General features: G+C 42.5%; 1 protein-coding gene across 2 annotated transcripts in view; it reads right to left on the reverse strand.

The window, feature by feature from the left end:
* slc38a3b (solute carrier family 38 member 3b) overlaps positions 1-13,614 on the reverse strand; it is a 145,382-nt gene that overhangs the window by 7,261 nt on the left and 124,507 nt on the right. For both annotated transcript variants that reach the window (XM_060919294.1, XM_060919293.1), the window contains 4 exons: positions 8,161-8,219; positions 7,320-7,487; positions 7,121-7,200; positions 1,765-1,865 (listed from right to left, as the gene is read on the reverse strand). In XM_060919294.1, the coding sequence (XP_060775277.1) occupies positions 1,765-1,865; positions 7,121-7,200; positions 7,320-7,487; positions 8,161-8,219 (408 nt within the window). The remainder of the gene's footprint in view (positions 1-1,764; positions 1,866-7,120; positions 7,201-7,319; positions 7,488-8,160; positions 8,220-13,614) is intronic.

Genomic DNA, 13,614 nt, shown 5'->3' on the forward strand with positions numbered 1-13,614 from the left:
CTCTGATGGTATGGGGTTGCATTAGTGCGTGTGGTATGGGCAGCTTACACATCTGGAAAGACACCATCAATGCTGAAAGGTATGTGGCAGCGGGGGCGTGGTCAAGCGCCGGTCTGTGACAGGAGGGCAGAGTCAGGGAAGGTAAGTGGCAGAATCACTACACCTGATGTCAATTAACCTGTGTTTGTGTGTGTCTTCCCAGTGACCGCGCCCTATTTAAGGAGGGAGAGCGTAGAGCAGGGGAGCTCATCCCCGAACCAGACGCCAGTCGTGTGTGTGTGTCTGTCTAGTTAAGAGTTGTTCACTGAAAAGTGTGGCAATAAAACCCCCAGGTTTCAGCACCACTGTAACAGTTTGTATGGGTGGGTGGAGCACAGAGGACGGCAGGACAGAGATCAGGTTCTGAAATAGGGGTTTTATTGCCACACTTTTCAGTGAACAACTCTTAACTAGACAGACACACACACACGACTGGCGTCTGGTTCGGGGATGAGCTCCCCTGCTCTATGCTCTCCCTCCTTAAATAGGGCGCGGTCACTGGGAAGACACACACAAACACAGGTTAATTGACATCAGGTGTAGTGATTCTGCCACTTACCTTCCCTGACTCCGCCCTCCTGTCACAGACCGGTGCTTGACCACGCCCCCGCTGCCACACAGGGACTTGTATGGTGGATGCTCCACGTAATCTAAGGCTATTAATAGATGATATGAAAAACAAACAAACATTTATGGTTTATGTGACATACAGTACTGTGCAAAAGTCTTAGGCACCCTTTTTTTTCATACAAACATTGTTATAGATTTCTATTTTATGACTTCTACATTAAGCCCTGTGATGACCTGGCGACTTGTCCAGGGTGTACCCCGTCTCTTGACCATAGTCAGCTGGGATAGGCTCCAGCTTGCCTGTGACCCTGTAGGACAGGATAAGCAGCTACAGATAATGGATGGATGTATGGATGGATGGACTTCTACATTATCAAGTCAGTACAAAAACATTTTAGAGTCCAAACGTTCGTTTTCCAGCACAAAATTAAATGTTACAGAAAAAATGTTTGCATTAAGCAAAGGGTCGTCTCACACCAAATATTGAATTTGTTTAATTTATTATGGCTTACTGTTGTTTATAGTATTTTTTTCATGTTGTAACATTTCATTATTTTTAAGCCATTTTTGGTCTATAGCATTTCTTTACATGTGCCTAAGACTTTTGCACAGTACTGTACATAGAATGAGTCTTCCGTGTCAGTGCTTTATAGCGGTCAGGTGAGAGGGCATTGTACTTCATGATAAAAATGTAGGTTGGTGAGTGATCGACTGTTTATAGCTACTTGATATAATGATAACTAAATAGGAACGAGCTTGTTTTGCAGTTGGCTGACAAAATTAAATGCAACTATAAATAGATTAAGAGCACAGCATGTCATTTCAGAATAAATAGAAATTGTTAAAATCTTTGGCAAATCGCTGTGGAATAAAACACTTTCGGACTTCACGACACATCACACCACCCCATCGTTGATTATTCATTATTGACAGCATGCCCCATCAAGTGTTATTTCTTACACAGTGAGGGCTAACTAGATCAGACTAGAATTATATTACTTGCTAACTCTATTCTATTATTCGCAATTCGTTCATGTACATTCGTTCAATTCAGTTCATGTGTTCAGCTTGAGGGTAAGATTGTTAGATTAAAAATGTAGCAGTTGTCTATGGTGCGTTAAAATCTGAAAGGAACAAAGATCAAATGTGCCTCACCGTAAAAGGTCAGATAGCCAAACAGGGCAGCGAGGAAGTACATGACATACATAATGAAGATGGCGATGTTGGATACATGCTGCATTTTCTTTTTAGATGGGCTGAAATCAGACAGACAGACAGACAGATAAGATTAGATTATTTAGATTACAACCACTTAAAAACGTGCATGATCAACTTGTCTTTGTTAACTACAGTGGTGCTTGAAAGTTTGTGAACCCTTTAGAATTTTCTATATTTCTGCATAAATATGACCTAAAACATCATCAGATTTTCATACAAGTGCTAAAAGTAGATAAAGAGAACCCAGTTAAACAAATGAGACAAAAATATTATACTTGGTCATTTATTGAGGAAAATTATCCAATATTCCATATCTGTGAGTGGCAAAAGTATGTGAACCTCTAGGATTAGCAGTTAATTTGAAGGTGAAATTAGAGTCAGGTGTTTTCAATCAATGGGATGACAATCAGGTGTGAGTGGGCACCCTGTTTTATTTAAAGAACAGGGATCTATCAAAGTCTGATCTTCACAACACATGTTTGTGGAAGTGTATCATGGGACGAACAAAGGAAATTTCTAAGGACCGCAGAAAAAGCGTTGTTGATGCTCATCAGGCTGGAAAAGGTTACAAATCCATCTCTAAAGAGTTTGGACTCCACCAATCCACAGTCAGACAGATTGTGTACAAATGGAGGAAATTCAAGACCATTGTTACCCTCCCCAGGAGTGGTCGACCAACAAAGATCACTCCAAGAGCAAGGCGTGTAATAGTCTGCGAGGTCACAAAGGACCCCAGGGTAACTTCTAAACAACTGAAGGCCTCTCTCACATTGGCTAATGTTCATGAGTCCACCATCAGGAGAACACTGAACAACAATGGTGTGCATGGCAGGGTTGCAAGGAGAAAGCCACTGCTCTCCAAAAAGAACATTGCTGCTCATCTGCAGTTTGCTAAAGATCACGTGGACAAGCCAGAAGGCTACTGGAAAAATGTTTTGTGGATGGATGAGACCAAAATAGAACTTTTTGGTTTAAATAAGAAGCGTTATGTTTGGAAAAAAGACTGCATTCCAGCAGAAGAACCTTATCCCATCTGTGAAACATGGTGGTGGTAGTATCATGGTTTGAGCCTGTTTTGCTGCATCTGGGCCAGGACGGCTTGCCATCATTGATGGAACAATGAATTCTGAATTATACCAGCGCATTCTAAAGGAAAATGTCAGGACATCTGTCCATGAACTGAATCTCAAGAGAAAGTGGGTCATGCAGCAAGACAACGACCCTAAGCACACAAGTCGTTCTACCAAAGAATGGTTAAAGAAGAATAAAGTTAATGTTTTGGAATGGCCAAGTCAAAGTCCTGACCTTACTCCAATCAAAATGTTGTGGAAGGATCTGAAGCGAGCAGTTCATGTGAGGAAACCCACCAACATCCCAGAGTTGAAGCTGTTCTGTACGGAGGAATGGGCTAAAATTCCTCCAAGCCAGTGTGCAGGACTGATCAACAGTTACCAGAAATGTTTAGTTGCAGTTATTACTGCATGAGGGGGTCGCACCAGATACTGAAAGCAAAGGTTCACATACTTCTGCCACTCACAGATATGTAATATTGGATCATTTTCCTCAATAAATAAATGACCAGGTATAATATTTTTGTCTCATTTGTTTAACTAGGTTCTCTTGATCTACTTTTAGGACTTGTGTGAAAATCCGATGATGTTTTAGGTAATATTTATGCAGAAATATAGAAAATTCTAAAGGGTTCACAAACTTTCAAGCACCACTGTATTATCAGAGAGAGAAGGCTATGTTAACTGTACAGATAAAATAGGATAAAGCAGTAAAGGTGAATATGTCAGCAAACTTGTGACATATGAAAGTAGAAATGGGCAACTGGACCTGCTTGAAAATTCTTGAAAACGTTTCACCTCTCGTCCAAAAGGCTTCCTCAGTTCTGTCTGACTAATAGGGAGTATCAGATATTTATCTTCTCCTGGATCAGAATCAGAATCAGAATTCTGATGACCAGCTCATCTAAGGTGTCATTGAGGCATCATGTTGGTGTGGGTCACTGGAGGCTGGGCGCCGTTCACACCCAGCCTCCAGTGACCCACACCAACATGATGCCTCAATGACACATTAGATGAGCTGGTCATCAGAATTCTGATTCTGATCCAGGAGAAGATAAATATCTGATACTCCCTATTAGTCAGACAGAACTGAGGAAGCCTTTTGGACGAGAGGTGAAACGTTTTCAAGAATTTTCAAGCAGGTCCAGTTGCCCATTTCTACCACCCACAGTTTACTATGACCTGGATGATTGAGAATCTTCACAGACAAGACATATGAAAGTCCAATTGCATTTACACTAGTGCATATGACTTATACAACCCCGATTCCAAAAAAGTTGGGACAAAGTACAAATTGTAAATAAAAACAGAATGCAATAATTTACAAATCTCAAAAACTGATATTGTATTCACAATAGAACATAGACAACATATCAAATGTCGAAAGTGAGACATTTTGAAATTTCATGCCAAATATTGGCTCATTTGAAATTTCATGACAGCAACACATCTCAAAAAAGTTGGGACAGGGGCAATAAGAGGCTGGAAAAGTTAAAAGGTACAAAAAAGGAACAGCTGGAGGACCAAATTGCAACTCATTAGGTCAATTGGCAATAGGTCATTAACATGACTGGGTATAAAAAGAGCATCTTGGAGTGGCAGCGGCTCTCAGAAGTAAAGATGGGAAGAGGATCACCAATCCCCCTAATTCTGCACCGACAAATAGTGGAGCAATATCAGAAAGGATTTCGACAGTGTAAAATTGCAAAGAGTTTGAACATATCATCATCTACAGTGCATAATATCATCAAAAGATTCGGAGAATCTGGAAGAATCTCTGTGCGTAAGGGTCAAGGCTGGAAAACCATACTGGGTGCCCATGATCTTCGGGCCCTTAGACGGCACTGCATCACATACAGGCATGCTTCTGTATTGGAAATCACAAAATGGGTTCAGGAATATTTCCAGAGAACATTATCTGTGAGCACAATTCACCGTGCCATCCGCCGTTGCCAGCTAAAACTCTATAGTTTAAAGAAGAAGCCGTATCTAAACATGATCCAGAAGTGCAGACGTCTTCTCTGGGCCAAGGCTCATTTAAAGGCGTCGTGCGGTAATTTCAGCAATCAGGCTATATCATGTGTCAAAATGTCGGGTTTGGTGGGTTATTCAAGCCCCTCGGTTTCCCGCGATCTCAGTGTCACGATGCGCCCGCTACAAGCATTTAAAGTTGACACGCACAGCCAAATTTAGGCAGCCAGCCGTTAACTAGGTCAACTTGTGTGTGACGTCATACCAGTAACCTCCCTTGGGTGATGCTGGCCTGTCGCCATGTTTTCTCTATAGCGTGCGTTTACCCGAGTTGTTTACATTGCGGATTTATTCAGTTTGTGGATAGTTTTGAACACTCAAAACACTATGAAATGATGTATTAATATTCTGTGATACAAAATGCCTAATCGGTGTATTGTGTTTGGCTGTAACAACGAACACTGAACACTATTTGTGACTGTTATCAATGGATCTGATTTCAAGGTCATGGCTAGGTATTGATAGAAAAAAATTATTTTTTTAAAAACATGTTTTAAGTGTTTCTATGTATCAATCATTAATTGTACAAAATGATTTTCATACATTTATGTATTTGTCATATCTTTGTCACATGAAGTGTTGTCTTGATAACACATGTGGCACATAATTTTAGCAAATGGATGACAGAAGATTAATTGAAAGATTTATGCCACAGAGCTGCCTTTAACTAATAATTATCACTTATTACTGACGATTGTACGTTTACTAAACAATACAATACAAAGCTCAATACTCCCAGCCTATAACATACTGAATATCAAGTTAAACTCAACTGCAATAAAAGGAAAATGATGAAAACTGGAATATCAAGGGGTCTACTGTATCAGAACGCCCACTGCATTTCGTCGTCAGAACTGTCCTCATTTTCTTCTGAAGATGAGCGCTCAGGTTCAAATCTGTAAGGCTGGATACCACCAGGACATTCAGCTGTCAAAATCTCTACTTGTGGGCCATTTTCTTCTTCTGTATCGGTAAAATCAAAGCTAATTTCCTCAGCATCGCTCCTATTTTCTGGTGTGTCCGCCAGTGCAACTGCACCAAGTGGTTACTGGTATGACGTCACGCAGCTGTTCCATTGACCGAGAGGGGGCGCTGCGAACGCGGGAAATTTCAAGTGATGGGCATGACCAAATAAGGACCGATTACAACTGCGGGAAGCTTTTGAAAAATCGACGGTCAATTTATTTCAAATCTCGAAAGCATTCTGGTGCAGAATAATGCGACTTTTATCGCCACTGCGTGACGCCTTTAAAATGGACTGTGGCAAAGTGGAAAACTGTTCTGTGGTCAGACGAATCAAAATTTGAAGTTCTTTATGGAAATCAGGGACGCAGTGTCACTCAGACTAAAGAGGAGAAGGACGACCCAAGTTGTTATCAGCGCTCAGTTCAGAAGCCTGCATCTCTGATGGTATGGGCTTGCATTAGTGCGTGTGGCATGGGCAGCTTACACATCTGGAAAGACACCATCAATGCTGAAAGGTATATCCAGGTTCTAGAGCAACATATGCTCTCATCCAGATGACGTCTCTTTCAGGGAAGACCTTGCATTTTCCAACATGACAATGCCAAACCACATACTGCATCAATTACAGCATCATGGCTGCGTAGAAGAAGGGTCCGGGTACTGAACTGGCCAGCCTGCAGTCCAGATCTTTCACCCATAGAAAACATTTGGCACATCATAAAACAGAAGATACAACAAAAAAGACCTAAGACAGTTGAGCAACTAGAATCCTACATTAGACAAGAATGGGTTAACATTCCTATCCCTAAACTTGACCAACTTGTCTCCTCAGTCCCCAGACGTTTACAGACTGTTGTAAAGAGAAAAGGGGATGTCTCACAGTGGTAAACATGGCCTTGTCCCAACTTTTTTGAGATGTGGTGTTGTCATGAAATTTAAAATCACCTAATTTTTCTCTTTAAATGATACATTTTCTCAGTTTAAACATTTGATATGTCATCTATGTTCTATTCTGAATAAAATATGGAATTTTGAAACTTCCACATCATTGCATTCCGTTTTTATTTACAATTTGTACTTTGTCCCAACTTTTTTGGAATTGGGGTTGTAGTTTATATAACAGTTGTGCAGTAGGGAGTCAGTGGTTAAGGCTTTGGGCTACTGATCAGAAGGTTGAGAGTTCAATCCCCACTTTACTCTGATTGCTGGATAGATATAGAACTCACTTGCGCAGCTCAGTGTAGATGGGCAGCACTTCAGGGTGACACACAAAGGCAAAGGCAAGAATAGGGATGGTGTATGCCGTCTAGGACAAGGGTAAAACAATTTTACACAATATCTTGTTTGTTTTGTCTATACTCTACTTATAAGAGTCAGTCATGCTTTCCTGCCATTAAAGCACCACTACACAGCAGCAAACAGTACCTGAGAGTTGACTGTGAACATACGGGGAGAGCAATGTACATCGTCCACCACATGATCACCATGGTGACTGTCAGTCAATGGCAAATCAGTTGAGAGCAGGTGGATGGCTGTGTTATTAGCTGAGAACTCATCGAATGGGCAAAGGATGTGGAATTTCTTATAGATGACCTGAAATGAGAGAGAAGCAAGATGCTTTGCATTTTAATGTTTAGACATGATTTTGTCACGTTCCAGAAGTTCTTAAATGGACCACCGAAAGACCAGTGTGGACCAGATATTATCTGGATGATGGACCATTCTTACCACAGCAGTGACACTGACTTAATGACATGGGTTAAAAATCCACCAACACACAGAGCAGCATTACATACAGCTATGGAAAAAATAAGAGAATATTTTTCACGGCGGTGACCATTAAAAACAGCCTCTTAATTTTTGTATATGATGCTGCTCTGTGTGTTGGTGGATTTTTAACTCTCGCATGCATAAATTATAAAACCTATCCAGATTTCTAAATGGTTTTATTACTCACTAATGGCATGCCAAATCAAATTCATTTATAGTTTCTCTAAAAATCACTAAAAGCAACTGAAGTTAGCAGGCATTAAAAGACATCAGAGGAGTAAAATGAGGTTTAAAAAAAAACAGTGCTGCTTAAAAATGCTTGCAATATTACACAACTAAAAAAAAACCAAAAACTTCGGTGTCCCGCAATAATTGAAAATATTGTTATATTTTAACAATCGAGCAATTGTGTAGTTTAACCAAACCCATATTAAGAGACACGATACAGGTGACAAGCTTATACGTTAATGCTGATAGCCACTGTGCATGTACATACTGAAATGAGGAAGAAGACCATGCAACTGAGAGAGAAGCCACTGGTGTAACCAAGGTAACCTGTTGGGTAAAAAACATGGAGGCATGTCAGTATAGCACCAGCATAGACTAAGCACTTCATTTATGTGAATCCAAGACCATGCGACATACTGTACATATTAGCTATATCAAATTAGAAGAATGCCTTTATTGTCACTGCACAAATGTACAACAAAATTTAGTTCATCATAAGAGAGCAAAGCCACTGCGTACGTGCGCGCTGCCACTCTTGAACACTTCAGCCCAAGGTCGTCCCATGTTAACCTAACTGCATGTCTTTGAACTGTGGGGGATACCAGAGCACACGGAGGAAGCCCACGCAGACACGGGGAGAACATGCAAACTCCACACAGAAAGGCCCCCATTAGCTACTGGGCTCAAACCCAGAACCTTCTTGCTGTGAGGCGACAGCGCTAACCACTACACCACCGTGCCGCCACAGCTAAAGCGGTGGCTATAAACACATGCAAAATTCTGTGTGTTCTGTGTTTTGTTTGGACATTTTCAAACATTGTTATGCCAACACTTTTTCTAACTTAACCGAAGCAATATTATTCTTAGTCATACCACTGGACTACTGAATTCTCAAATCTCATTAGTCTGAAGGTGTTGATTAATTTTCTACACCAGCAGCTCTGAGAGTAGTACCAGCTATATTTCAAAATAACGGGTTGAAATTGCACTTGGGGCGGCACGGTGGTGTAGTGGTTAGCACTGTCGCCTCACAGCAAGAAGGTCCGGGTTCGAGCCCCGTGGCTGGCGAGGGCCTTTCTGTGTGGAGTTTGCATGTTCTCCCCGTGTCCGCGTGGGTTTCCTCCAGGTGCTCCGGTTTCCCCCACAGTCCAAAGACATGCAGGTTAGGTTAACTGGTGACTCTAAATTGACCGTAGGTGTGAATGTGAGTGTGAATGGTTGTCTGTGTCTATGTGTCAGCCCTGTGATGACCTGGCGACTTGTCCAGGGTGTACCCCGCCTTTCGCCCGTAGTCAGCTGGGATAGGCTCCAGCTTGCCTGCGACCCTGTAGGACAGGATAAAGCGGCTAGAGATAATGAGATGAGAACTGAGATGAGAATTGCACTTCTTCTGGGGTCTCTTGTTATCATTTCTATAGTAACAGATCATTCACAGGGATTTGGATGGCGGACGCTTCACGTCCTCTAAGGCTAACAATAAGCTGATTAAAAATGTATTTTAACAAAACAAATGGCACATGCATCACCACTGCCATGGTGATGCTTTCTGTAAGGACATTTATGCAACATTTATGGAAGAAGTCTCGAATGTCTGGGCTTTGTAACAGTCAGTACGTTTTCCATCACAGGGCTATTAAGTCTTCAGGACAGAGAACTTTACATGCTGTGACAAGCTGCTGACTGTTTTTCGTTGCTATGACGCATGTGATAACAGAAAATAACTAACTTGTTTTGTAGTTGTTCCACAGCATTAAATGTAACTATTAACAGTTAAAAGACCAAAAAAAGAAAACCACAACATTGTACAGTCTGAATTAATTAAATATCTTCTTCTTGTTCTGGCTTTATTCCCACTATGTGGGGTCGTCAGTGTGGATTTTTCTCTTCCACTCTTTCCTGTCCATGGCATCCTTCACTTTTGCACCATCAGAAGCCATATCTTCTTTTATACAATCTTTCCACCTCCTCTTTGGTCTTCCTCTTTTCCTACTACCAACTTTCAGTTCCTGTACTTGTTTTCTGACATATGGTAGTCCTCATCCCTCCAGTACACATGACCTAACCATCTCAGCCTATATCCCCTCAACTTTTCAGACAGTCGTCTTACTTTTAGCTTTTCTCTAATCACTTCATTCTTTATGTGGTCCATTCTCGTAATTCCCAGAGAGAATTTTAGCATTTTCATCTCAGCTGTTTCCATTTTTCTTTCTTGCATTTTTGTCAGTGGTAGGGTTTCAGTGCCGTAAAGCATTGCTGGTCTTACAATCATTTTATACATCTTCCCCTTTACTCGCACTGGTACATTTTTGTCACACAACCTCCTCATCTGAGGCAGCACAGTGGTGTAGTGGTTAGCGCTGTTGCCTCACAGCAAGAAGGTCCGGGTTCGAGCCCCGTGGCCGGCGAGGGCCTTTCTGTGCGGAGTTTGCACGTTGTCCACGTGGGTTTCCTCCGGGTGCTCCGGTTTCCTCCAAAGACATGCAGGTTAGGTTAACTGATGACCCTAAATTGACTGTAAGTGTGAATGGTTGTCTGTGTCTATGTGTTGGCCCTGTGATGACCTGGCGACTTGTCCAGGGTGTACCCCGCCTTTCGCCCGTAGTCAGCTGGGATAGGCTCCAGCTTGCCTGCGACCCTGTAGAACAGGATAAAGCGGCTAGAGATGATGAGATGAGAACTTCCTCATCTGAACTTTCATCTTCATGTACTGTGGACCCAAGGCACTTAAAATATTTCCTTTTTTGGGATTGGTTCATCTTGGATTTTTATTGTTCCTTCTGTCTTCTCTCCACAATTTATACATACGTATTCTGTCTTTTTCCTGCTGACTTTCAGTCCTTTGTTCTCTAGTGCCTTTTGTCATGTCCCCAATCTGCTCTCTGCTTCTTCTTTTGTTTCAGTGCATTTCACTATATCATCAGCAAACATCATATCCCATGGCGCTTGCCGTCTGAAACCTTCTGTTAGACAGTCCATGATGATGGCAAAAAGAAATGGACTCAGGGCTGAGCCCTGGTGTACTCCAACTCTAACTTCAAAGGGCTCACTATCACCATTCGCAGATCTTACTTGCGTTACACTATTGGCATATATATCTTGTATGATTTTGATGTAGCTTTAAGAGATTCCTTTTAATCTCAGACAGTTCTACAGTTCTTCTCTTGGGACCCTGTCAAAAGCCTTTTCCAAGTCTATGAATACACAGTGTAAATTCTGCTGGCCTTCCTGGTACTTTTCCATTAATTGGCGCAGGGCAAAAATGGCATCAGCTGTGCTTCTTCCAGGCATGAAACCAAACTGTATGTTGCAGATGTTAACCTTTTTTCTTAGCCTGGTTTCAATTATGCGTTCCCATATTTTCATGGTGTGGGAGGTGAGTTTAATACCGCGGTAGGTACCGCAGTCCTGTATATTTCCCTTACTTTTGTAGATGGCAAATCAATGTACTCCTTCTCCATTCATCAGGCATCTTTTTAGATTGAACAATATCATTTAGGATCTTAACTAGAAAGTGTATTCCATTAAATATATTGCCCAAAAAGTTCATATCAAATAATACAAACTAGTAGGGACAATTCAACTGAACAGTGCTCAGTGTGGGAAACAGGGCCGGACCGGCGGACATTGACTGGTAATTTTCGCATTTGTCTGTCTGTATTTCAAAAGCATCAGACCGGGTGGCCAATAAAAAAATAATTTGAATGTGTCCGTCAAAAGCATCAAACCGGATGGCCCATGAAAAAAATTGTAAAGATATGGGTCTAATCTCATCTCATCTCATTATCTCTAGCCACTTTATCCTGTTCTACAGGGTCGCAGGCAAGCTGGAGCCTATCCCAGCTGACTACGGGCGAAAGGCGGGGTACACCCTGGACAAGTCGCCAGGTCATCACAGGGCTGACACGTAGACACAGACAACCATTCACACTCACATTCACACCTACGGACAATTTAGAGTCACCAGTTAACCTAACCTGCATGTCTTTGGACTGTGGGGGAAACCGGAGCACCCGGAGGAAACCCACGCGGACACGGGGAGAACATGCAAACTCCACGCAGAAAGGCCCTCGCAGGCTCCGGGGCTCGAACCTGGACCTTCTTGCTGTGAGGCGACAGCGCTAACCACTACACCACCGTGCCGCCCTGGGTCTAATCTACTTTTAATTTTCTTCCAAATGTTACAGTGGGCGAATACATTATGTCATAACATGGCCTATGAAACGGGGGCCCCCGCGGGCAGGACTTTAAAAATTCATAACTCAGCCACCGATGGTCCTAACCCCGTCAAAATTTACAGGCACCTCCCTCTCTTTGAGCCCTTTTGAACCAGAACAGGAACAGCCCACTACGAGCCCGCCTTCACCCATTATTCGTACCCAAAACCCCCACGCAAGCGCTGCTCGCCGAAATCTTTAATATGAGCCCTGGCTCGAGCCAGCCTTTAAAAATTCATAACTCGGCCACTGATGGTCCTAGCCCCACCAAAATCTACAAGCACATCCCTCTCCCAGAGACCTTTCGAACCAGCCCAGGCTCGGTCCGATCTGCCATCAGGAGTGAGCGTGGATTGCATAAAGATTTAGCACAAGCCCTAGCTCCAGCTGCTTGTGCGTGTGGGGATTTAAAAATTCATAACTCTGCCACCAAAGGTCCTTGCCCTGCCAAACTTTTCAGGCACATCCCATTCCCCGAGTGGCACACTAAAAGACAAGAATAATACACTCAGTATTCACTGTTGTTTTTTATTGCACAATGCAGCTGAACTAGTGTTTTAGGGTTGACAATATCTGATTGATCCAGTCGGTTGATTAAGAGCTCAGTTTACATGAAACTTTGCAGTAAAGTATTATGTTAAGTGCTGAGCTGCCAATCAATGGTTATGTTGTTATCATTATGTGCATTTTTTATTCATAATAAGAATGACAGTCACATGCTTTGTAGGATGTAGATTTACATTTTAATAGTTTTTATTTTCTTCTATTTTATAAATTCTAGTCCAGCAGATTTGAGTCTGAATGCCAAATGATATGACCATGTCTAGTTTTGAGTCATTTTAAATGGCATTTTGTTACAAAGTTACTTGGAATCTCGTACTCAACATTTTAACTCTATTATGTAAGAATAGTTGTATTGTTAATTACTAAATTTCTTATAGACTTATTATAAACAGGGGCGGCACGGTGGTGTAGTGGTTAGCACTGTCGCCTCACAGCAAGAAGGTCCGGGTTCGAGCCCCGGGGCCGGCGAGGGCCTTTCTGTGCGGAGTTTGCATGTTCTCCCCGTGTCCGCGTGGGTTTCCTCCGGGTGCTCCGGTTTCCCCCACAGTCCAAAGACATGCAGGTTAGGTTAACTGGTGACTCTAAATTGACCGTAGGTGTGAATGTGAGTGTGAATGGTTGTCTGTGTCTATGTGTCAGCCCTGTGATGACCTGGCGACTTGTCCAGGGTGTACCCCGCCTTTCGCCCGTAGTCAGCTGGGATAGGCGCCAGCTTGCCTGCGACCCTGTAGAACAGGATAAAGCGGCTAGAGATAATGAGATGAGACTTATTATAAACATCTCATCTCATTATCTCTAGCCGCTTTATCCTGTTCTACAGGGTCGCAGGCAAGCTGGAGCCTATCCCAGCTGACTACGGGCGAAAGGCGGGGTACACCCTGGACAAGTCGCCAGGTCATCACAGGGCTGACACATAGACACAGACAACCATTCACACTCACATT

This window comes from Neoarius graeffei, chromosome 4 (assembly GCF_027579695.1).
Source record: "Neoarius graeffei isolate fNeoGra1 chromosome 4, fNeoGra1.pri, whole genome shotgun sequence".
NCBI classification, from domain to species: domain Eukaryota; kingdom Metazoa; phylum Chordata; class Actinopteri; order Siluriformes; family Ariidae; genus Neoarius; species Neoarius graeffei.